At 34.3% G+C, this 26,857-nt stretch overlaps 2 protein-coding genes across 2 annotated transcripts; both read left to right on the forward strand.

Moving 5' to 3' along the window:
* Positions 1-12,982: 12,982 nt before the first annotated feature.
* Positions 12,983-14,248, forward strand: LOC133861293 (transcription factor PRE6-like). The gene is made up of 2 exons (XM_062297045.1): positions 12,983-13,505; positions 13,907-14,248. The coding sequence occupies exons 1-2, from the start codon at positions 13,386-13,388 to the stop codon at positions 14,060-14,062; spliced, it is 276 nt and encodes a 91-aa protein (XP_062153029.1). The 5' UTR covers positions 12,983-13,385; the 3' UTR covers positions 14,063-14,248.
* A 6,568-nt stretch (positions 14,249-20,816) lies between these two features.
* On the forward strand, positions 20,817-26,256 carry LOC133859714 (binding partner of ACD11 1). Its single transcript, XM_062295227.1, has 5 exons — positions 20,817-20,932; positions 22,249-22,407; positions 23,313-23,388; positions 24,927-25,040; positions 25,325-26,256. Exons 2-5 carry the CDS (start codon positions 22,292-22,294, stop codon positions 25,781-25,783), a joined length of 765 nt encoding a protein of 254 aa, XP_062151211.1. The 5' UTR covers positions 20,817-20,932; positions 22,249-22,291; the 3' UTR covers positions 25,784-26,256.
* Positions 26,257-26,857: the final 601 nt, after the last annotated feature.

Raw genomic sequence — 26,857 nt, forward strand, 5'->3', positions numbered from 1 at the left:
AAAACAAAAAAAAAAAAAAGGTAGACTGTTCCATAACTTAGACTGCAATTGAGAGATCTCGTAAGGATACATTATTAAATTTGAATCGTTGAAAAAATAACATTTTTTTTTCTTTTTGTTAGGATTGTCTTGTTGTAAGGAGTAAAAAGGAAGATTTAAGCTGGCCCTAAAAAAAAACTCTCTAAAAAAAAAGACCTGAGATGAGAAGGGAGTAGATCTCCTTTCTATTCACCCTCCCCCCTCCCATTATTGTTTTTTCTTTTGTTTGCGGGTGTTTTCTGACCAGATCAACAATTTTGGCTTCTTCGTTATGCATCTGTCCATCTACCTCTATGTTGTGCCGTTCAACTCCTCCATGGCCGCTTCTGCTGTTTACTGGTTGTGTTTTTGTTTTGAATAAGAGTTTTATTTTCCATAGATTTGCCCTCATAGACGATCTATGGAATAGAAATTAGTCAAATGTAAGGAGTTATCCTTCACGACCTGGATAGTTTAGTGTGATAAGATATCTCTCACGGCCGATTTAAATAACTTTTTTTTTTTAAGGATATTTGGTTACCCTTGTCTTAGATCTAATATGCTCAGAGCAGATATGTTTTATAACTATTTTTGTACATGGGTTAGCGGAAAATGAAAGCTATTATGCTTTGTAATGTAAGAGTTTTATGCTCATGATCTTTAATTAATGAAATACTAAGATCTTTTGTTTAAAAAAAAAAAGGAAAAAGAAAAGGAGGAAGATTTAAAGAGCATGGTTGGAATGGTAACAAGGTTCAATAATTGGGATATTAAAGGAGATCAAATGGGAATCCATATCTCCTTTGAATAAACGAAGAAGATAGGAACGTGTGGTGTCCATAAATGCCAACCCACCTTATAATAATTATAACAAGCAGTCGTTAGAAAGTTGGCCCTAAAGGATAAACAGACACACACACACAAAGATAATGAACTCATGTTCTTAATCAATTAAAGCCAAAGACTATGGCCAATTTTGATTAGAAATCGAGTTTTGTCTGCATGCTCAGGGGATGATGTGTTGTCTCCATTGATACAACTAAGTAGAATCGTTTAAAGATTTTTACATGTAATTAGGTTAGATATTAAGGCCAAAAGGCTAAAAATAAAGTGAAGCTGTACACCAAAGTCCTAGGATAAGATAGTGTCTTCTTTCTTTTGTAAGTGATCACACTTTGTTTTTATGTGATGAGGACAAGTTTGGGTACAAAGGTAAAAGTTTTGAGTTACTGATCTCAAAAGCAGTCACTGCATACAATAATGAAACATAAAATTGTATCCAAATCACCTTTTCATGATACCACTTAAATGAAACCGACACCGACACCGCCACCGGAGAATTGTGGATATTATTATAGATTTTATTTTCTTTCTTCCTCCTTCCTCCTTTTGGATGGCTATAAAAGTTTATAGAAATGCAAACTTCTACGCTCATCATGTGACATATTGGGCCGCAATTAGATCTCACCCTGACTGCATTTTTCACTTATTTTCATCCTCACCCTCTTTCCCATTGTGTAGCGATAAAGATCCAGACTTTTTGGAGAGTTTTCAAACTGAAAGTAGTAATAATGGAAAGTGGACACATCCCATTTCACAATTTCTACTTTGGACAAAGTTTATCTCTAAATTGAGTTGAAGAATTTTTTTTTTCAATTCAATCTATTAAGCTGACAGATATCCTTGAAGAACATAATTTTTTACATATATTTTTAATAGGATTAACCGAGCATGTGATATTTGTTGTTTGTTAAGAAGTAAGAACTAAGGATGTAGTAGTATGGAAGTTTCTTGTTGATCAGCTTGTCCAGTATGTAAAAATGGATCTTGCCTTGGTAGTCGTTGGTTCTAGAATTCTACTTCAATTTGGGACTGCGATCTACTTTTCTTTAGGCCTGGCCCATGGTTGGAAATATGTGAGGTTCTGAGTCTTCTGACCCTAACTCAATTTATATCGTGAACCGGTGGGCCAACTCCTGACTCCGTGTGTGGCCTCTTGGCGAGCCTTTTTGTCAGATTTGGGTCAGGATGGACCTGCGCCTAAGCATGCTTTGGGTCCTTTTTTACCTTCTTCTTGAATGTTTGCTGTGCGTACCTTTTTTCTTTTTCTTTTTTTTTTTTCTTTTTTTTTTTTGTCAAAACTATTTCATCTTGGACCTAAATATTAGTTTTGAAAGAAAACATATTCATAAAATAAAGAGAAAAATTATATTTAATCCTAAGTTTTCACCTGATTTAGATTTAGTCCTTAAATTTTTAATTTAAAAAATAAGATTTTTAGATTTTGTTCAAGTTTTAAATTGATCCCTCTATTACTTTACCGTCAAAATTAACGATTTTTCATTTGGCACTCTAGCACTACTAAAAAAAAGACATTTATGGACGGTTTTTTTTAGACGGTTTCTAAAACCGTCTAGAAAATAAAATTTGCAGACGGTTTTTTTGAAACCGTCTAGAAAAAATTAATTATGGACGGTTTAATTAAACCGTCTATAAAATTCGAGACGGTTTAGTTAAAACCGTCTAAAAATTTTCATTTCCAGACGGTTTTATAAAAACCGTCTATAAATTTATAGACGGTTTTTTTTAAAACCGTCGTTAAATTTTATTTCCAGACGGTTTAGTTAAAACCGTCTGGAATTTATAGACGGTTTTTACCAAACCGTCTGGAATTTTTTTCCCCCACGCCATGTCATCAATCCGTGTAATACACCTCTTATTTCACCACGTCCGTCAGATTCATTTCCCAAACAAAATCAAAACCATCGATCTCTCTCTCTCTCCCTTGCTCTCTCTGATCTCTCAGTCTTCTTCTTCCCCAGAAAACTCTCTTCTCCCCAAATCTCTCTTCTCTCTCTCGTCTCTCTGATCCTTCTCACTAGGTGGCGATCTCGCCCGACCCAGATACGCGTCCACGGTCTTGGCGACTCTCTGCATCGTAGTGGAGCAGTGCTCTCCGAAATCGCCGGCGACCTCGTTGTCCATGGTATCGATGTTCTCGTCATCCTCGTTGACGGGGATAGACGTGACGTAGGCGTCGCGGTCGTTGCCGCCGTATAGGTCGGTGTCGAAGGTGACGGAGGTCAACCCAAAGCCAGTTGCTGCTCCATACGCCTCCGCTCTTCCTGGGTCTTCGCGATCTCCGGGTCCATGGCGAAATGGTCGAACGATTTGGGGTTTCCGGCCAGATCCGGCCGAAACCGGCTTTGGGTTGTTTTGGGTTGGTATAGTTTTTGGTTGATTTGTGAAAGGGGGGTGTTTAGCCGTGGCTGTGGTTGTTGGGTTGTGCAATGAGGGAGCAGATCCGGCCGAAACGGCTTTGGGTTGTTTTGTGGGTATATTTTTTGGTTGATTCTCCGGTGGATTTTCCGGTAGAACGCGCGTAGAAGCTTAAGAGACCACTGGAAAAAATAAAAAAATAACAAATAATTTTTATTTTTTTATTTTTTTATTTTTTTATTTTTTTATTTTTTTTTTATAAAAAAATAACAAATTGTGGACGGTTTTGGGCAAAACCGTCCATAATTTTTCTGGACGGTTTTGCCCAAACCGTCTAGAACTGATTCTGGACGGTTTCGCCAAAACCGTCTAGAATTACGGACGGTTTTGTCCAAACCGTCTAGAAATTCAATTAGCGACGATATATCCTAGACGGTTTAAAACCGTCTGAAAAAAACCGTCTGGAATTGATTCCAGACGGTTTTTTTGCATTTCTGGACGGTTTAAAACCGTCCAGAATTTGCTTTTTTTTTTGTAGTGTAGGATTTATATTAGCACCCAATACAATGCCAATGTCCATATCATTATCAAAGTTAACGGGTTTCCATCTAATGTTATAAATCTAGAAGATTAAGATGATGAAGAATATGATTTTTGTTTCTAGAATTGAGTATTTTTCTTTTCTTTTTTTAATGGATGACTTGACGCTTAATGATGTGGCATTGATATTATGTGCTGATATGGATGCTGATGTGTCAATTGAGACACATGAAATATGACAAACTATTAATTTTGAGGAAAAAAATGATAGATGAACCTATTTAAAATTTGTGCAAAACTTAAAGACCATATTTTTAAAATTAAAAATGCAATGATTAAATTTAAATAAGATAAAAATCTAAGAACTAAATACGATTTTTTTTCTAAAATAAATTAAAGACGAACTGCAAATAATACAATCACAATTATATGGAGAATATATTCTCTAACAAGTTTTGACCCAATCACTTGCCCAGTACGTAAGTCACTAGACAGGGTCGATAGCCCAATGGGTCAACCACTTTCAAAGGGTTGTTTAATTCAATTCTGGGCACAATGGACCCTGCCCAACCCCACAACAACAAGATCATGAGATGTATAAATTTAAATTGATGCTTCTTATTTATTTTTATTTTTTATTTTTAAAAAAACAATATCAAGAATAAAGTTCTAAACACTTCTACATGCTTACTAAATATACACTACAAAAAATTAAGAGATTTGCCACGTGGCTATAGTAGCCGTTACTGTAGCCACGTGGCCAGATAACTACATGTCTCTATGGCCACGTGGCGAGATGTAGTAGAAATAACTAAATAGCCACTTGGCCACGTGTAATTAGTACACGTGGCAACATGACCGCGTATAATTTGAGCACGTGGCCATGTTGCCACATGGATTAATGCATGTAGTCATATGACCACGTGGATTAATACATGTGGCCACGTTGAATTTACATTCTTAATTAATATGCATCTTTTATCTAGCTAATTAACATTGGTTTTACATTCTTGAGTTACATCTTTTTCTTTTTCTTTCTTTTTTTTGTTTTAAAAATAAAAATTTATATTTTAGGAGTCACTAATCCTTAATTCAAATTGGGGCAACAAATTCCTCCAATTCAGTCTATTAAACTGATTTATGTTTTTAGTATATGATTCTCACATAAATTAATATTTGTTTGTAGAACATGTAACGAGATATAATTTTTTTTTTTTTTTCTTAACTCAATTTAAAGAAAAACTTTGCCCACTCCTAAATCTGCTATTGGTCTATCAACAAACAATTATGAACCGGTGGCAAAGGAGTCAAGCGAGGGACGGGACCCAGGCATTTACAGTACAAGAGTTTGAGCGTTCTGAATTATTGGTTTATATGCACAAATTAAAGTCGGTGTGTAATAACTTTATTTTTCCCAATTTTATTTTTTTTTTTAAAAAAAAAAAAATCGGTGAAATAACTTAACATTGACGATATGACTAAAGCTTACCCAAGTTTCCATTTATTTATTCAATTTAATATTTTTAAATTAGTGACAAAGACCTTGGTGCTCTAAATTTGGAGGCAATTGGAAGAAAAGGGATTATAGATCGAGGGCTTTAATTGTAGAAGGAAAATGCGTGACATGCAAGTTAATTAATTTGTACAATTTTTTTTTAAAAAAAATGAATAAATTCAATTTTGAGGGAGAGGGTAGCAGTGTAAATGTGGTCTCTCAAGTAATAGACTGCAACAATCAAAGCAAGCAAGTGCGGTGAAAAAGAAAGGCAGAACACGTCTACTTTATACTTCCGCATGCAGCTAACTGAGGAAATTCGGAGTTAAAAAGACAGCCATTTTCATAACTTTTTACTTTCCTTTTTTCTTTTAAAAAAATTAAATTAAATTAAATTTTATGTTTTAACCTCGATCTCTTTTCGTCCCTTTAATTAAACTTTCCTTTTTTCTTGGTTGGAAAGGTCTCTCTCTTTTTTTTTTCTTTTTTTTTTAATCCTTATTTGAGTGTTTCTCTATGAAATTTTAACATTATATATATTTAGTATTGAGTATACACGTGCGAAAATAAAAAAGCTTGAGTCTCAAATTGAAAAGACGTCATATAAGTGTGAGTACTGCTGAATATAATATAATTGAGTCCAAACTTGCATGTCTACGTACACTTAATTATACGTGTATACTCAACAATGTCTCTCTCACGTGCGTGTGAGTCTATCACCACATTGTTACGTGCACACTCCCTCAAAAGAAAAGTTTTTATCTTTTTAATCATTCTTATAGACCATATATTTTCATGATGACTTGTGTGCTGTATAGGTTTGCTTGCGCTATACACATTTGCCTATATACGACTTGTTTGTGCCTTTGTCATGATCGAGCCTTTGTCTTTTACTTCAACAAAAAACCCTTGTTTGTGCCTAGCCTGCACCAAATACCAATATTCAATCACTCACTCACGTACACTAATTGTGACATATTTTTAATACGAGCCTCAGTCTAATTTTTATACCTGTACACGTATATTCAACAGTACTATATGCTATATAAAAGGCTGGCGTTTAAAAGAAAATAAAAATGGGCGGGCTTGTAAATATTGTACGTTGGGTCCGGTGTAGTAGTACTTATTCTTGTTTCTTCAGATGAATCACATGCATGCTGTTAGTTTAAATTTGTATGTCTTTGTTTTTGCCCCCCATGCAGAAATGATCCAGAGCAGCCAACAATAGAAAGGAGGAAGAGAACAAGAAACACGGGAATCGTGGAAATCACACGACAAAATACACCCCGAAACAAAAGAAGAAGCCCCCCCCATTGCGCCAGATTGTGTCTGCTTCTGTGAGTAGCTATCATTTTAATTATCTCTTCTTTATGCTTCTTTTAATACCTTGACTTCTTTCCAAGCTAAAGATTTGACTCATGACTAGCAGTGGCACCTAGAGTTCATCATTTTTACTTGGAGGAGATCGAGGCCGGGCACAAATATTATTGCCAGAATGAGGGGGGAGAAGATTTGAAAAATACAAAATTATGCCCTTCATTCATCCATATATATTTATATATATAACCTACATTGTTTAACCATTAATTATTGCGCCTTGCATTATTATTATTTTTTTTATATATATATATTATCTGTAAATCATGAGTGCGAAGTTATGAACCTTATACATAGTTAGAAAAATATTAATTAGACATACATTTTATTTATTTTTAATTTGTATACACATGTCAGCATATGATAGGGTGAAATTTTTTAGTGATCAATGAGATCGACAATGACGGGACGACTTGTGTTAATAAGTTATAAAAAAAAATGGTAAGTATGACATTAATTACTTTTATAATTTATTGTTAAAGCCTTTAAAATAATATGTAGACTTGTTGACTCAAGCTAGCTAGAGTTGCTGCCTTTACAAGTGTAGATCGACTTTAAAAAGTTGTTTGATGCAGCAACGAATTACGCGAGAAAACCTATTTTAAGTCAATCAGAGGACTCAGACTAATTGACGTAACAAAATAGTAATGGCCTTAATTAATTTAAAATTACATTCAGATTTTCGGATTGTAAAGTTTGTTTCCTTATGGTTCTATATATAGCAATGCATTAGGAAAATATATTTTAAAACAATTACAGTTGACTTAACGAATAATTATATATATATATATATATCTTTATACGAAATAATTATATCATCTTTATATATTTTTGTCGCTGACTAATCACCTATAATTTGAAAAAAGTAGACTTTGAAAGCCTTTCGAATTGAAGGTTTTTTTTTTTTTTTTTTTAAATTATTATTTTTATATATGTGAACACAATTTTGATTATTATTATTTATTTTACCAGAGGATCCTAGCTAGACAATCCCAACCCTAAAATCCTTAAACTTGTTTTTTTGTAATTAATCAAAATATTAGTGAAATGATGAAATCTTGCTTGTTATCCCGCAAAAGTGTGCTTTCTTATTTCTAATTTCAATACTATTTAAGTAATTTTATTAGTACATTAAGTGTCTATTAAAAAGTGAGGTGGCTTTCAAAATTACTATTTGATCAAAATCATTATTTGATCGATCAATCACATGCCCAATGGTGATTTTAAAAGCCATCTTAATAAAAAAAATAATAATAAAATTCAATATTTCACCTACAAGTCACCTATATATATATATATATATGTGGTGATAACGTAAAACAAATTAAAGCATGACAAAATTAAAACCACGACAAATTAATTACTATAAGCTAGCAGCAGGATGACTAAGTGAAACAACGAAGAACACAATTATGGACTTATGGTGGTATTTAAGCAGCTTTTAAATAAAAATTGACCACGGGTCACAACATATACCTCTTAGAAAACCAAACACGTACGTACCCAGCAAAATAATTGCAAAGGGTATTATGTTTTGCAAGTAAAAGTATTAGAAATATCTCCCACTACTCCCAGTCTCCTAATAATTTCATAAGCGGATGTCAACAAACTTGGGCTTGAATATAACTACAAATACTATGTTCATTTTTTTACTTTAAGGATCGGATCCTCTGCGTTAGACTTTGAAAATAAAAATTGATAGTTTGAAAATGTGAATAAAAATATACATTTTCAAATCCCATGTAAAGAGGTATGTTTTAAAAAAAAAAAAAAAGTACTGTTTTAAAGGCCAAAACTACAATTTTATCAAATGTTTAACTTCGTTTTATAAATCATGTTTTTATTAAATTAAATGCATTTTTAAATCACTTTTTTTTTTTTTTTTTTGGTTCAAAAAACAAGTTTCTAAACGCTAGATGAAATGTAACCCTAGTTGGAGAAATTAATTATATCTGGTGGGAGATCGATTAAAGGTATATGAAGTGTAACTTTTTATTTAGTATGTTATGAAACTATTATGGACCCTATTGTGGCTCTGGAGAAGTTTTTCACAGTCAATAGACTCAATACATGGAGAGTAGAAATTAAATACTAGACCAATGTTTTTTTATAAAAAAAAAAAAAAAAAAAAAAAAAAAAAAAAAAAAATCACTAGCATATATAGGGTATGAACTCTGAAGGGAGGCATTATGGGAAAAAGACAACGCCTTCACCCCCTCCAAAGCAAGTTTCTTTTAACTTTTCTGATCACGTTGAAAATCTACCGAGAAAAGTAATTGATGGAAAATCACTAGCTCCAAGGGATCAATGAAGCCAATGATTGATGGGATCTATATGGCATCTAAATTATCTACCAAGTTTAATTTATTAAACAAGGTCGGTGAAACACAGATTTTTAGTAGCATTATATATTTACGCATTGGGTTAAGCAATTAGTGCTAATAAAGATGTATTAACTTGCGATGAAGAAAGTAGTCGCATATGCTAAGACACCACTAATTATATGTCGGAGATTCAAAATCACTTCAATTCGGATCGTATTTTTAAACAAAGTTAACAACAATATTTAAAAGGTTTAATTTAGCTTTGTGGGTAATTAAAGAGCCAGGAACAAGCTATGATATATCCTCTCCAACTATTTCATGGTCTAAATTGAATTTCACATCATCTAACGGTGTATATGTTGTTTACGTTGCTTGACGTGGCACAATGTACACCATTAGATGCTGTAAAATTTAATCTGAACTTATTCTCTATACTTTACTTGAAACAGAGATGACAGTAGTGTTGGATTAGGCATTTGATCATCTCATCTAAAAATCAATTGGTGTTCAGTGAAAAAAGTTAAAGCCTTTTGTGACATTCAAAATCACATCCCGTAAATCAAATAAATGGATGATATGGATGATGAAAAGCAGGCAACAGTAATAATTTCTTTGGTATAAATCTAGCAAATGGAATAGAGGGATGGATTGTCGGAGACTCATGATAAGTTTCAACATTGTATTTTCAAAAGAGAAAATAGGCAATCAAATAAAGCAATTGGGTTACGCATGCACTGGCATGACTGCATGAGGAGATCAGGCAAGATAAAATGCAACGGAACTCATGATTTTGATCCTTTTTCATCATTACTTATCTTCCAACCGACACCCAACTTCCAACTTCCGGGTGATGCTCTTCTACAAAGATTCACATAAGTCGGCAGTTGCATATATGCAGCCTTTACTCAACGACTATCCGTACAAAAAAATAGCTGATTTTAGTCGATTTTTTTTTAGACGGTTTTCAAAATTATAGTTTTACAGACAGTTTTAACCAAATCGTCTGGAAATTAATTTCCAGATGGTTTTATTAAAACCGTCTCTAAATTTAGAGTCGGTTTTATTGAAACCGTCTGTAAGTTATTTATTTATTTATTTATTTTTAAATTTGGGTCGGTGTACCGTGTACGTGCGTGGGTTTAAAACCCTCTCTCTATCTCTCTCTCTCTCTCTCGTTCTTCTTCTTCTCTCTCCGGCGGGCGATTGAAGATGGGATCTAGACTGTCGGCGGGATCGGGACGACGGGATCTCGCGACTGGAGAGAGTGGGTTTTCGGCCGGATCTGTCAAACCTACGCCAGTGTGCATGGGTTTTCGGCCAGATCCGGCCGCGTCGTCGTCTGAGGAGTCGGCATTGTCCAATTAGGCATGAAGACTAGTCTTTCTGGGAGACTTGTAGCATTTCTCTTCTCGCTAAAGAGAAGGTATCAACAAGATCTACTGTACAATGCCTAGTTTTTTTTAAAAAAAAAAATTCAAATTAATACGAAAATTGATAAATCCGTTGGTTTTGGGAATTTTTTGGTTTTTGTGAGTTGATCGAATCTCCTTTTGCAGCCCGTTTCGTGGTTGAGTTTTCTTTTGCTCATTGTGGCTCGATTTGATTATTATCAAAACTCTATATCTAGGTCTGCATAGATTGATGTTGAACTTTTCCAACCTACAGATCCCTCTGGCGTTGTAAAAAGAAGAGACAAAAAAAAAAAAAAAATTATTTTGATATTAATATATAAAAAAAAAAAAATTGAGAAGAAAAAGAAGAGAATTAAATCGCATGGATTAAAATATATATATTATTAATTCTGGATGGTTAGGGCCAAAGGCCCAAACCGTTCATAACCTAAATTTGCGACCTATTTTTCTAGACGATTTAATAAACCGTATGAACTTTGTTCCAGACGATTTTTTGCCATTTCTGAACGATTTGAAACCATCCAAAAATCTTGAATATTTTGTAGTGTATGCAACCGATCTATCAAAGGAAAAGTGATCGACAAAGCAAGAAAAGGGAAAATAAAAAAGGCTGCAATTAATTAAATAGAAATAAAGGAGCACCTGTTCCCTGCGGACCCCAAAATAATTAAAACAATATTTGAAAAAGGATTTAGGAATCACCCAACCACCCAACACCCTCTTTCCTCCTCCCAAAATAGTGGACGGATGGGTGTTATGATCTTAGCTATACATGCATGCACACAAGAACAAATAAGAATTAAAGAGAGAGTTTATTAATTATCATTAGATGACATAGTTTCGAATTTAAGTAGTTAATTAATGATGTTTAAATCAAATGATCGATATATATATCGACCGGTAAGATCGATGTGAAAAAAAAGTGATCGATCGAAGTGAAGAGTAATATTCTAGCTATCTATCTTTATGTCGTTAGTTGTATTTACCTACACCCAATTGTCACATTCAAGGGTCATGTGCTTTTAATTAAAAGGCAGTTCATATTGTCACATTCACATGTATATGGACAATAGTGCAATCAATGAGATTACATGATGTCGATTTCTTTTTCTTTGCTAAGCTCTAGTCAATTTTCTTTCTAATAAGAGCCTAGGTAATGAGCCGTCACAATCCAAATGGACTTGTGGACACAGGATCACAGCACACCATTTAAATATAATTGACTTAATTCACAAATTATGCCCATTTCCATTTAACGGAAATATATATTAATTCACAAAGCGTTAATTATCTCATTAAGCAACCATAATATATCCCTAGCTATTACTCTTCAATTTATCATCTTCATGAACTTGGACAATATTGTAAAAATTGTCAAATACCTGCTTATGGTGCAAATTACAGTGCAAATAAGCAATCTATATGGACACCAAAAAATAAGAGAGAGAGAGAGAGAGAGAGAGAGAGAGAGAGAGAGAGAGAGAGAGAGAAAAAATTGCATGTGGGTATTTGTGGTCCATTGGATTTGAACCCAGACTTTTCGGAATTTCCTGTCCGATTTTCAAATAATTCTGGTAGGGAATGAGATAACTGCACAAAGATCAACTTGTTTGGACACTTGGAAACCCGGGGTCCAAATTCATTAGCTAGGTATAGCCTAATTAAATATGTCTTAGTTTTAACAACTTGCTGGTTGTTGGCAAAAATTGATCAATATTGTTTAATTTAGTAATATATAGCTAGAACAACGGGAGAGAGAGAGAGAGAGAGAGAGAGAGGGGAAAAAGACGTGGGTCCTTTGAAGGGATCGTCCAATTTCATATCTATGGCTGTTTTAGGGTACCTCTTCCCCTCCATAACATAACATATAGTACCAGGAGGTCCAGGACTTAAGACTAGCCACGTGTCATGTCGTGCGCTCTAGGGAAATGGCATGTGATCTGAGCCTTTGACAATCAAAGGATGTTACCTACACTCACTTAGTTGTGTCCCAAACAAGGAAGAAAAACAGTATTATATAAACGAGAGGTAGAGATGGAGTACTGAGATTTTGCTTGGTGAGTATAAATTCATGAATAATTTCCCAAGGAGCTAGCTAGCAGATAATTAGAAAAATTAAAGGAGTATCGATTGTTGAATAATTATTAATTAAATAAACTTTGCAACTGCAAATATATATATATTAAAGTATTTTAATAATATTGTTTCTGTTGAGATCCTTAACTTAATGATCACCTTTGCTTCAACTTGTGTATACTAACCAATGAAAGCATGCCAAGTCAGGAGCTTAGACCAAGAGAATTAGACCCAACTACCCTAAAAGAAATTAAAGAAGTGGTAGATTCATATGGAAAATAGTATTTTCTAGTATACGATGGATTGGCAGGCTGTGATTTGTTGATAAAACTGAGGGATAGTACCTGATTAGAGAGGATCAATGTCCTATGATCACATGCTCCTGCGCATTCAGACATGTACACCAAGGCCCACTTTGTTAACTGAAAAACAAACATATTTGCTGAAATCCACTTGAGATCAAACCCCGACTTGGGAACACACACACATAACAAGTCTATGGACTATGCTCTCTCTCTCTCTCTCTCTCTCTCATAAAAACACCAGGGGGCCAAGCCTACTCCACTGCTTTCTCCAAAGCACTTGTCTTCTTCATATCCAACATCACTGACTTTGCTATTCTACTCTCTCTCTCTCTCTCTCTCTCTCTCTTATTTCAGCTGTGGTCCTTCCTCTTTATATCTCTCTTATTGCTTTCTCCATTTCTTCATAGCTTATATCTAACACTAGCTACTCCGATCTGTTGCTTCTTCTTCTTCTTCTTATTCTTCTAAGAGAAACTTGTTTCTACTTTTTATCACTTTTTGGTTTGGTTATATATATTTCTCTCCAGCCATAGCTTTTTGAGTGCACCCTCGAGGCTCATAGTACTTAATTTGAGACAAAGCACACACAAAGACGAGAAACTCTAGCCTCTAGGGATCGATGTCTAGCAGAAGGTCGAGGCAGTCGGGGGCTTCGAGGATCACAGATGACCAAATCATCGAGCTCGTTTCCAAGCTACGCCAACTTGTTCCTGAGATTCGCAATAGGCGCTCTGACAAGGTACTTCCAAACTCTTTCTCTCTTTCTCTCTTAGAGCAGCTGCAGAGATTTAGGTCGTCTGGAATTGTAACTAGCTTGCGTACGTGGCGCATGTGTCACATGTAATAGGACCTTTCGGGGTAGTTTCAACTTTGACCCGTATATCAAGGAACACATTTCTATATATACAATATTAATAATGTTTCATACTCATTAAGGTTCCCACCGACCCGTACTTCAACAGTCTTTTTGTTGGACCAGTGATGTAGTTTGTACATAAGTTGGAGAATACTGCAATTTCAGTAGTACTTCATTGTGGGTCTATATATATATATATATATGAATTTCCTTTTTCTGGCTGAGCCTTAGTACAGGTAGATCCGATCCTATATAACAAGTTGGATATGGTTTCCTTTGTACAGGTGCCTGCGTCTAAGGTCCTTCAAGAGACATGCAACTACATCAGAAGCTTGCACAGAGAGGTGGATGATCTGAGCGAGCGACTCTCGCAGCTCTTGGCTACAATTGATGCTGATAGCGCTGAGGCTTCGATTATTAGGAGTTTGATTACGCAATAAATAACCCTTTTATCTACTCTATATATATATATAGTTGTGCTTTTATATATCTAGGCTTTGATCACTAGATCAAACAGAGGGTACGTAGTGTCTTTTTAGATTTGCATTTTGCGGTGTGGAAAGCCTCTGTATAAGCTGTACAATAAAAGGACTTGCAGTAGCAATGCCTCTCGATCTTTTTATGTTTCTTTCTGGGATTTCAGTTAGTTAAGCTGTGACTTCGATCGTTAACCAATATTTGCGTACTACTTTTGCATGAAAAATGCGGCTTGCTATTTTCAATATTATTGGTCGCAAATGGCCGGCAAACACAATTAATGTTAAGCTTGATCAGCTTTTGTTGGTACCATCAGGATCCAGTGGGACAATTAACGTCAGCATGAGAACCCCAAATCATGCACTTTATGTGAGAATGATTTGATTGATCAATATTTGTTTTCTTATAAACACCCATTTTATTAATTATCATTAATTAGATATAATAGGACAACTACACCAAATTAACGACCAAAACAACAGGATTAGCAAGGGAAAGGGTATCTTAACTTATCCGTTATATATATTGACATGTAAAGGGGTGCTATTGATCATGATACAACAAATATCAATTTTTTTTTTTTTATATATATATATTTAATTAAGTGATTAAATTTGCTATTTTTTTTTTATCTATATAAATTTTTAGAATAATTATTGATTTAACATGGTATTGAGTTTAAACCCGATCGAGTTTCGTAATTTGCCTCTCATTTCAATTAAATATATCATGCACGTGTTAATATTTTTTTTTTTCATATATAGGTTTTGAAAATTTTTAGGGAGCTTCTATCATCAGTTGTAGAACATGCCACAGTACGTACGGTAGCTGCTTAAATATATATTGTTGATCAAAAAGGCACATAAATTGCTGTACTAGATGCACGCTTCATAGTTTACATGACCAAACTACTATAAACTGATAAAAAAGGTAGAATTTATGCCCCATGTTTGTCAAGTACAAATGAAGTTGTTGGTAATGGTACCAAAACCCCACGTACGGTGGCCTCAATATTGCCTTCCAGGAAGGAGCCTAGAAGAAAAGGAGGATTAAAAGGGTTTATTGGAGAGATCCGATAAAGCTACTCCGACTCCCAAGTCATAAACGGTGAGGTAGATGGGTAATTGGGCATAATAAGGCAAAGGATTGAATTGCATACTTTTGGGGCTCAACTTGGGCTACTTGTATAGGGCATAGGCTAATGTCCTCTAGGGTTTGGAGAAATTCTCGTCAAAAAATTATTTCTGAAGTGAAAATTCTCCCATTCAATTTGTTACGGAGGTGATCGAACAAGGCGTAAAGATTCGGTTATTTGAGCTGTCAGAAGAAGCATAATTGTTTCCATACTTGTTTGCCTATCGGCCTTTCTTTGGTGAGAGTGCATTTGGATCTCGATCGATGGCTTGCTTGAAGGGCGGCTCTTGGCGATTAGCTGGGCCGTCATGTCGATGGGTCACTAAATTGTCTGGCTGTCTAGGCCAACGAGCCTCGGGTGGGCTCCATTAAAGGATGGGCCATTTGCAAGATCCATCTATTGGTATTTGGGTCCCTCCGAGAGTCTTCCAATTCTTTTGGATGATGGAATTTGACATTAGTATCCCTATATAAGTTTGTTGGTAGATCTTTGCCCTCCAGAAATAGTTAAGGGTAACCTTCACTTTTGCAGAACTAGAATGATTCATTATGTTTGTATTCAATATGCGTGAGAGCTGCCTGCACAGCACAGGCACTTCCATGAACACACGCATCTCTGCGCCCAGAGATTTTTTAGATCCGACAACAAGAAAAGGGACTAAACTTTCCCCAAAAATCCCGTGCCTAAGCCAAACACAACATCTAGATCTACACAAAAGCTAGCCTGTCGGCCCTTGACACAGAAATTTAGTATTTTATCTCGCTGGTCGATCAGAAGATGATATGCGTCACTTCTCATATAATTTGCGAGCGGGACGATCGATGGTGATAAATATTTGAGATAATTAAAGGAAAAATTATTAAATTAGTCATAAGGTTTTTATTTCAGTTGACGAAGAAAAAAAAGCTTTTAAGAAACGTAAAATAGTTTACGCTTCTTATCTGTGTAAATTAATTTTCTGCCGTGCGCTCTCCCCCATTTACAAGCAGGCTATATTGTTAGAGGGCCTCTTATGGAGCCTACCTGTTTGAGAAGGTCTTGGGCTGCCTGAACACCTATTCGAAAAAGTAGGCTCCACAAGAGTCATTTCATAATTGCCTGCCCGAATTGCAAGTAATATTATAGGCAGATAATTGCAATGGATCTCAATCTCACCCCAAATGCTATTCATTCTTACATACTCTCTTCCTTCGTATTCCTCTTTGCTGTCTCTCACTCTTTCTTTTTTGTAACTCCTTATATTATATGAAAATATAAGACATCTTTAATGACTTTTCATACTAATCAAACGCTAGATAATGTTTTTCAAATTATTTTCAAGATTATAAACAAACAGCAAAAAATAGTCAAATCTAAATAAAAGTATTTTACGCCAAAACAGAGCCTAAGCGAGAGAATCTGACCTCAAAATAGTTTGCTCGAAAATGAATTTTGACCCTTTTCGCCTACAAAATATACGTACTGAGGAGAAGGAATGTGTAAAAATGTTTTACACGCGTTCTTTTGGGGATACGTATAGGAAGGGATAAAAACTTGGAACTTCGCAATTGGTCGTGGGTTTTCAAGAATTAATCAAGATTGATTATGACTAACTTAGAGAATTTCGTCCCTACTGGTTTTGTACTTTAGTGCCTAACCAAATGGGCTTTTGGCATCCTTTATTTTATTTTATTTTTAAAGTAGATCCACCTTCATTATAAATTAGCAATCTAAGCTTAACATTCTATATGAAAAATACCATTAAAACATAGAGGGCACTCTTCAAAATTAAATTCGTTCTTCACTAAAAATGAGTGCGTCCTTCACAAAATTGTAGGCAACTTCATTGACAATTTGCCATGCATGTATGAGAAACATTCCACTGAATGAGGTCATTTAATACACCACGAGCCTCCTCAATAATATGGTCATATTTACTCAAATTACAGCGTTCCTTTCTCAAAGCCTGCACCACTTGGGAGAGTATTACCTTCAAATTCCACGTGTTGATACCCTAGCTTCCTACAGAGTAAAGCGACTCACCAATCTGCAGTGGTTAATTGGTTATATTTAAAGATTAATTGTTTATGTCACATTAATAGAGTTAAATAATAATGAGATAAAAATATAGTTTTTAAAAATATATTATTTTAAACGTTCAACAAAGATAAAGATAGGAAAAGAAGAAGAATCAAATAGGTAGGAACCTATATATATATATATATATATATATATATATATATATATATATATATATATATATATATATTTACAAATTCTGTATTAAGTCTCCTCTGAATTGAAAGATTTGACCTTATTATTTGTCGTATAAGTCGGTGTATCATTGGATCAAGGTTGGGTCATTTTTACCTTTAGGTATATCTTGAAGTGAAAAAAAAGGAAATATATATATATATATTGGATCAACGTACAACTTAACTAAAACATTATAATGTTCCAAAATCTGGAATATAAAACTTATGAGCTTCAATTCGCAACTGTTACATAAATTATTAAATATATATCAAATTTGAAAAAATGAAAAGCTTTATACATTGAATTTGACAAGACCTTGATATATTGATTAAATAATTATTAGGTAAATTGTTTTTATCAAATCATTATTTTTTTGACTCTCTCTCTCTCTTCCATTTTCCTCCCACATGTGGAAGAAAAATAATTTGGTAGTCGGTGGTAGAAAGCACCCCCTAATTTCCTCCCTTTCTTTCCTCTTTTGTCTTATACTCTGAGCGGTAGAAAACTTATATATATACACACACAGAGTAATGCTAAAACATCTTTTGGTGTTCTCTTGATGTTCTTTTGAAATTGTATAGATATAATTTTTTAATTACAATTATGTCATTTCAGGAGAATACCAGAAGAACACAAGAGATGCTCCAATATTTTTCATATATATCCTCTCCAAATTCCGTCTATTGTTCTACTTACTGAGAAAAATATAAAAATTAGTTTTTGTGGTTTATTTGATTTATAATTAACTATATGTGATGTTAAAATGAACTCATAGATCTATAGGGTAGCTACTTGATGGATTCAGTTAGTTTATCATGTCAGAGTCAATAAAATGATTTAACTTGTACGGTAAATAGTAATTTTATTTGGCTGAGAATGTTATATGATTTAAATTTCTGGTTAATTTTTTTACTAATTCATATTTTTTAGAAGTTTTGTATATTTTATTTTCTGGAGAGGGAGAAAGAGTGAGCTCGTGATTAATATTTTGGATTAACCTATGAGGAGCCTTTATACTTTATAGTAGTAGTAACATTAAAATATATTCGAGTAGAGCGTGATTTCACTCTCCTTGCGAGAGCGTGGAATTGTCTTAATGTTCCCGACTCCCCGTCGTTGGTTTCGCGTAATCTGATTGGCGTGGAATCAAATTGGAGATTGGGTTACCGACCAACTCTTTTTTTTTTTAATTTATTTATTGCCAGTACATTGTTCTTTTTCGAAAATGCTAACTCTACCTATAATTAGATATTAGAGTTATAGTTCCATTTACGTACCATTTGTCACATCAGTTAAAAAATTAAAAATTTATTTGCCAACCAAAAACTTTTGAGAGTGGGCAGTTACTGCCAAACCTTGGCGGGCGATCACACCACTTATGCCGAATGAAATGAGAGTTGATTGGTACACGATTTGTACACAATATAAAATATATGGGTCATTTTAGGTATCTTGTGCTGTGCAAGAAACTTTTTCTAAATGAAATATGGTGGATACCACTATTTTTGTATGGAGGTCAGAGGTGATGGCAAGTTGGCAACTAGGAAAGGGGTTGGGCATTTTTTTTAGACTGACATGACGTGATACTGCCATGCAGTGGTACGGGTAGCATTACTTCTTCTTTTTTTCTTTTTTCTTTTTTTTTTTTAAAAAAAAACAGAATTTTGTGAGAAAACTTCACTTAATTCCTTGAAACTCTTATACTTTTGCAATAATTCACCAAAGTTAAAAAAGTTAAAAATAAAAAATAAAAAATTCTCAATATAGTGTATCGAACTTTCAATTTTTTATAATATCACATTTCCTATTAGGATTTGGGGTTAAATCAGACCGTCGATGGGTAAAATTACCATTATACCCTTATAAACTTTTTTAAATTACAAAATTACCCTTAAATTATACCCTTCTCTTATTTTTTAATTTTTTTTTTTTTTTAAAATAAAGGGTCTTTTAAGAATTTGAACAGCCTTGGGTAAATCCTAGCAAAGGGGTGAGTTTTTGAATTTTGAAAGAGTAATTACAGAACTGATGAAAGTTTAAGATAATTAAGTGATTTTTTTCCTAATTTTGCCGTTAAATTAAAAAAAAAAAAAAAAAAAAAAAAAAAAAAAAAAGAAGAAGAGGGTCCCGGTATGCCTGGGGGGTTTGGGTTACCAAGCTGAATGTAGATTTTCTGGCATGCCATGTCATCAAAATTGGTACATATGCATCAGGATTAAAATGATCCATTTAATCTGTCAAAAAAAAAAAAAATGATCCATTTAAGAAAATTTATGGACAGAACTAACAAGGAATATTTTTTATGAATGAAACAAAAATTTGGATAATTATTTATTTAGAAAATAAAAGAAAATCCATGTAACCCTCAAAGGCTCAAATTACCGAAACTCGTACTAATTAACGGTGCTTTCTGACTCGGAAAATGAATCCTGTTTGGTTTGCTTGAATCTGGTGATACTACTGATTGCAACACAGAAATCTGATCTTCTTCTTCGGTTAAACTTACCAAATCTGGTGATAGTAATGATTGCAACACAGAAATCTGGTGACCACCATTTTTTTTATTAAGAATATTTTTGTTATTGAGGGTGGATATTCATAATTTTTTATAGTTTAAAAAAACATTGACGCAATATAAAGTTTCGGAAAAACATTAACAATTAAGTAATGATTTGCAGAAGAGAGGTATATAGATTTTTCCCATTTACTTATCTTATTATGCAAAAAAAAAAAAAAAAAAAAAAAAAAAAAAAAAAAATTGTTAATTCATTACCAATCAATATCCCTAATAGAGTTATTAAATTTCAGACCTCAAATTTGAATGTCTAACAATGTATTTATAGAAATCCAATATATTTTTAGAGAGTAGTGCTAGAAACCTTGGATAAGTCATTATTTTTTTTGAACAGGGATAAGTCATTATTATTATTATTATTATTATTATTTTTTTAAAAAAAATAAAAATTGATTAACACTACCACATCAACATTAGGAAATAAAAATGTGTTTTTAAGCATTACTCATTTATAATTATGAGATAAAAATGTAGTATATAACATTACTCATTTATAATTACGAGTGATGCTAAAAGCTTAAAAATCACATTTTTATCATACGATGCTGACGTGACAGTTCCAACCAACCTTTTGATAATTTATTATTTAAAAAAAAAAATCCGATAATTAGTTGAAGCTGCCATATCAGCATTGCCGGATAATTATAAGATAAAAATGTGATATGTAACGTTTTTTTATATAATTATTGCAACATTAATGGTTTAACCAATTATATCGAAATTATATCTTGTAGGCACGCGCTCTATTCTGCGTGGGATTAGCACATTCGAGATGATAACACTTAAAGCAGAAGCAACATAAAAAGAAGAGTAATGGAATACTCCAGAATCATCATCTTCTTCTACTCTGTCGTTCTCTTACAGGTGCTCACCTCTGATCAAGAACAGGTACGTGCAAAGGATCATTTCCTAAAATTCACAATGTTAGATTTGTTGGGTTTGCAATCTTTCTTGTTAATGTCCACTACCCACCTTTCAAGCACGCATATAAATCACTGGGCCACTGGCTTAATCAGTTCGTTCTGTTTCTAGTTCCAGAAACCTTTAATGAGTTCAGAATATGTATGACTTTTTATTTTGGAATATTCAGTACCCAGCATCAAGAACTTTTCGTTTTCGTTTTCCTCTTTGTGGTACTGCCCTGATGTTAATTCCTGGAGTCTTATATACGTGTGGTTGTGACAATTTAGTCTGTGTTTTGTCATTTAGTTTTTATTATATCATTAGCTTAATGATGCTATTAAGTTTCAAGTAAAACTAACTTTTTTGGACCAATTTAAGTGATGTGAGATGATTTTGTTGTGAAAAGTGGAATTTCTAAAGCTTGATTTTTTTTAGTTTGTTATAACCTTCCCTTTTGGGAACCCATTTGTTTCCAAACTATTATTCAAAGAATCAACTTGTCCCTAATTCCCCTAACCCAAAGATTACTTGGATAAATGCCAGCCCTCTTTATCTATTAAAAGCCACTATGGTCATTTTAGTAGAGTTGAATTCTCTAAGTCACGCAAGCAGTTTCACTTTAACCAAAGTTCAATCTTTTCCCGCTTGCATTGTTTGACTTGCCTTGATGCTTCTAATGCAAGTTAAGCTTTTGCTTTTAAGATTTGGCATGCTACTGCATATTATGATGGCCCCAAGGTTTTCTCTTCCTTTAATTCTGGATCATTTTTAATTAAAAATCCATTGTCATGCTCATAAGTACATTTTGATTTACATTAATACACACAAAGCTATGCTGCATAAGCATATCACCTAATCTATTGATCACTAATAAGGCTACAGGTGGTATTTACTTAGAATTTACAGCTAACCCAGAGAAAAACTTCAGGTTTTCAGTGGAAGCCTGATATTATTCTTACTAGATGTTAGAAGCACCCAGTCATATGGGCCATCATAGACTATGTGCTCATGCAAGGGATTGATAAGAACTGGGGACCACTAAGTTATGGACCTCAGTCACCACCGAAAGGGAGCCTGCCCTAGATGATAATGTCTTCTATCTCTTTCTGATATCTTTCTTATCCTTAATGTTTGTTCCTGCAAAATATGGCCTTATAATGAAACATCAAAAGTAATGAAATGCAATGCCTTCATCATTGTTAAGTGTTGAAGTAACCAAAATGATTCTTATGTGATCCGTTCTACCTTTTATTGAACTAAGGTGCTGAAATTTTGTTTCATATTGCTTTTTAACTTTCCAGGTTCATTCAAATCCAACCTTTTTCTTTGTGAAATTTCAAAACAATGTACCCTGGTTCTTACACTGCTGAAGTTACAAGCTTATCTCCCAATGCAACAGAGAAGGATGTTTATGATTTTTTTGCTAACTGCGGTGTGATCGAGCATGTTGAAATTTACAGGTATAACTCAGCTACCCTGCTTCTAGTTGCTGAAAACAAATCCACTTATCAATTCAATCTCCATAATGATGGTTTGGTCATGATTACATTTGGATTTTTGTCCAAGCTGTATGGAAACAATAAAAAAAAGCAATGCCATTGTGCGACTTGAAATTGATTCAATTATGCTCGTACAGAAACAAGTACAATGAATTTTACTTGGCATTCACATCTTCATAATCTAGGATGGGGTCATCAAAGGCATGGAAGCTATCAGCATAATTTACAGAGAACTATGAATTTTAAGATTTCATGATATGAAAAGTGAATTATATATTTGCCTTTCAATTCTCATTTTCTGTACCAATGTTCGCAACTACCCCATCACTCACATTGATGGTAGTGTAAAATTATGATAAATTCTCCATTTGGTGAATAAAATTTGCCCTTAAACAATAATGTTCTTCCTTGAACCCAATTTAACTAAGCAAAACAGAAAGGAAAAAAAAAAAGTGTACAATCCTGGAATTTTACAAAGTATCTGAACGCAAATTTTTTCAGCAAGCTTTCAAATTATCTTCTCTTTCCCTCCATCTTTTTGATGGCCAAAAGGAATATACCTGATTTCTAGAAACTCTTAAAAAACTTAGCTAGAGTTCTTTATAGCAACCATAACTATAAGCTCCCTTAACTTCTAGCAACTCCCCTGTCGATTCTATGCAGACAAGAAAGAAAGAAAAAAAAAATGCACAAAGATTTACGTGGTTTGAAGTTGTGCCTACCTCCATGGGAGAGAGATTGTTTCCACCATATCATATTTGTGAGGCATAAGTTCTATAGCATTAATTGAACACATATTAGTAACCTTAATAGGAATTATGACATCTGTCTGATTTGGAAGTTGCTTTCTTTGTTATAAAAATCAGATCTGGTGAATCTGCTTGTACTGCATATGTGACATTTAAAGATGCTTATTCTCTGGGAACTGCTGTTTTGCTCAGTGTAAGTTGCTTTGCAAACTCTCTGGGAAGAAATGAGTACTTAATATTGTTATGGGAACAAACTAGTGGCCTATTTATGTAGTTATGTGGATACTACAGTTTATTGCCTCCCTCAAACCTGTTATCTTTATTTTTTGGTGGATTTGCAACAAGAGTTGTTGTTTGATATGTTTCTTTTTTTGATGAATAACAAGAGTCGTTTTGATAATAATACCATTTTGAGTGTACTCAATACTGTATTATTTGACTTCAATATTGTGCCAAGGGAGTCTGGAATTTTTTTCCTACATTAATCTCAGTTGTATGATTTGACAAGAATGTAAGCTAGAGACTTTAATAGAAAGTCAATGTGTTTATGTCTCCTTGAGAATATTTTAGAATTTGTTTTGTTTGACATCCAAGGATATTCTCAGATTTGAGGAATAATATCTAATAGTGCTCATAAAAGTTATCTGGAAAATGAAAATTGAGATATAGGTATCCCTCTTTCTACTTACCAATCAGCAATATTCAAGTTCTCCAGACAATCAGCTATGAATTAGCAAGTGGCAATAGTTGCTTCTCATTTGAAGTGCTCAACTATCAACGTGAGAAAAAGTTAGTGACTTCTTTCTGTGGATAAAATCTAAAATATTTGAAATAAGTTAATTAGAATATAATTTTCCACCAAATTATATCAAAAGACTTCCTACTGGAAATACTTGATTTTCCTACAATTACATTTTGCTGATAACATTTTTCATTTTTCATTATTACCTATATCGGTGTTGTCAAAGGCAAGCTGGGAGCTTGCCTAGGTGCTAGAGCGAGGCGGGGTGCCTCTGAAGCCTTGAGGTGAGGTGCCTTTATTGAGACACTTGCCTTTAGCACTTAGGCGAGTGCCTTGCATAAAGTTCCAGGTGCTTGAGGCAAGCGCCTCTAAGTTCCTATAGTTTTATAAATGGACTGAATAGTCCTAAGTGAAATAGCTTATTAAACTTCAGTAAAGGATAATTTTGTCATCAGCAAGGGTGAGTTACTAGCATCGATAAAAATGTGTGGTTTGGGGATTCCTACCAATAAAAGGCCAGAAAGGCAGAAATAAAGGCAGATAATATGTTTTATAGTCCAGCTCCTATCCATTAGAAAAAGAGTCACTTGATTGTAATATTCCACTGCATTAAATACATATGGAATCTATGTTTATAATATTTTACTATGTATAGAACTTGGTGCCTTACTTCACTTGCGTGACTTGCCTTTTTGACACCTCAGGCCTCAGGCTATACAAGGACTTGGTGCCTTGTGATTGCCTTTTGGCTTTTGACAACACTGGTATACATACATCTATGAATTTTTAACATGCTCTCATATTGAGAGATATCTTTGAGATAAGTCATTCATTGGTACTTAACAAAATTGAATTTTCATGGGTGTTGAATTACGCTGAATTGAAAGTCCAACGTGCAACGAGTGAACATTGAATCTATCCGTACGGCACAACTATCTGATGTTTTTACATATCAATTGATTTCCATTGTTCAATTTTGTGTGTTTCAGGGAGCCACCATTTTAGATCAATGCGTATGCATACAAAGTTGGGGAACATATACAGATGAATCTGATCCTTGGAATAGTTCATCATGGATGCCTGAAGATGATACTAGCTCAACGGTATGCATCGTTCCTTCTGCTGGCTGTAGGAGTTGGTTGCTTGGTTCATTACATAAATTATATTTCACATGATAAGCTTGGATAATCATCATAGGAATGCAGTAAGGAAATTAAAAATGTTGCTATAAGAAATTCATAGGAGGGACAGGTTTGGTGGACTTGCTATCTGGTAGACTGCTTTTAGCAGATTGTGAAATGGGGACCCAGCTTTTTAATTTTCCACTATGAGCAATACTTTGCATTTTGAACTGTTCTGTTAAGCTAAACTCGTATGGTTTTAGCAGGCTCCTCACATGAGACAATGCACCTCCACCCCAGGAGAAGCCGTAACAGTGGCTCAGGAAGTTGTTAAGACAATGTTAGCCAAGGGATATGTTCTGGGCAAAGATGCATTAATCAAGGCCAAAGCCTTTGACGAGTCCCTTGGAGTCTCAGCTACCGCTGCAGCTAAGGTTGCAGAGCTTAGCTATAGAATAGGGCTTACCGAACAGATTTATGCTGGCATGGAAACTTTTAAGTCTGTGGATGATAAGTACCATGTTTCAGATATCACCAAGTCAGCCGCAACTGTCACCGGGACAGCAGCTGTAATTGCAGCGAGGGTTACGGGGAAAGCAGCTGTTGCAGCAGGTACTGCTGTAGTCAACAGCAACTACTTTGCCAAAGGGGCGCTTTGGGTTTCAGACATGTTGACTCGTGCAGCCAAAGCTGCCGCTGATATGGGTAGCCATGATAGTAAATAAGTAGATTGACCCTAGCATTCAACTCTTTTATTAGTTTGCTTTACCTATGTTGTTGTACACAAACAGATAAAAATGCCAGTCATAAGGCAGTGACAACCCTTGGCCTTGAGCAATAACAAGGCATGTCTCTTCAAAAATTACCATGAATATTGTCTGGTGTGAGCATAGACAGCTGTCTGCTTTTTCAGGAATTCAAATGTTATGTGACCCTTTGGGGCATTTGACTGATCTTCAAGTTGTCATGGACCGCGAGTTCACGGCACCAGTCATGCCTAGCACCTTACCGACGTGCTTGCTGTGCTTGTCTTGAGCCCGTGACACCAGGCAAGCGCGCTAGACACAAAGCCAAGGCAGTTGACTTCTTGCATCCTGGAATGTTTGATAGTGACATGAAATGTGATTAATTTTTCCATATACCCTTGTGATTAGATACGGTGTATCGATATTTTAGGATTTTTAATTTTGTTTTCCAATCATATTTCTTACCATATTCAATTAATCTGCACACAGGGTTTAGGTAGAGAAGTAGAGATATACGCAAGTGTTCTTGAAGGATATGGCAGTTCTTATTTTAACGGGACTTTGATAAGTGTCATGTGAATTGTCACTTCAGTTTGTAAAAGACATTTATTAGAAAATTAGAAGAAAAAAAACTTTGTTCATTTAAAAATTGACCTTTTTTTTTATTATTTTTTTCTGGTTGATTTTATGAGATGAGACGCTGCTTAGTGCTTTCCTTTCACATGTCAACTACTTTGTAATTTTCAAATGCTCCTCCTTGGCTGCCCAACTATCCCCGCCGCGTACACCTTTCATCACCGTCTTTACAACCCAACGAACTCCTTAATTGCGTAACACTTCAAAATAATAATAAAGAAAAAACTGAAACCATTAATTAATGTGCCAATAATATTGCGCCATTTAATTAAACTCACATATCTATTATTTTAGTTGTCTTTGCCCTAATTGTAAAACTAAAAATTAATTCAAGTGCAAGATCAAACCTTCTTGTCTAACCCTAATTTCTTATGAAGTTCTTTAATAAAGTTAGTAAATTCGTGTAAAGTCGACCTT

This window comes from Alnus glutinosa, chromosome 2 (genome assembly GCF_958979055.1).
Source record: "Alnus glutinosa chromosome 2, dhAlnGlut1.1, whole genome shotgun sequence".
NCBI classification, from domain to species: domain Eukaryota; kingdom Viridiplantae; phylum Streptophyta; class Magnoliopsida; order Fagales; family Betulaceae; genus Alnus; species Alnus glutinosa.

Coding starts and splice junctions, on each gene's coding strand:
- LOC133861293 (XM_062297045.1), top strand. CDS start 13,386: ATGTCTAGCAGAAGGTCGAGGCAGTCGGGGGCTTCGAGGATCACAGAT. Junction 13,506..13,906: donor GCAATAGGCGCTCTGACAAG/GTACTTCCAAAC, acceptor TCCTTTGTACAG/GTGCCTGCGTCTAAGGTCCT.
- LOC133859714 (XM_062295227.1), top strand. CDS start 22,292: ATGTACCCTGGTTCTTACACTGCTGAAGTTACAAGCTTATCTCCCAAT. Junction 23,389..24,926: donor GAACTGCTGTTTTGCTCAGT/GTAAGTTGCTTT, acceptor TGTGTGTTTCAG/GGAGCCACCATTTTAGATCA. Junction 25,041..25,324: donor AAGATGATACTAGCTCAACG/GTATGCATCGTT, acceptor TGGTTTTAGCAG/GCTCCTCACATGAGACAATG.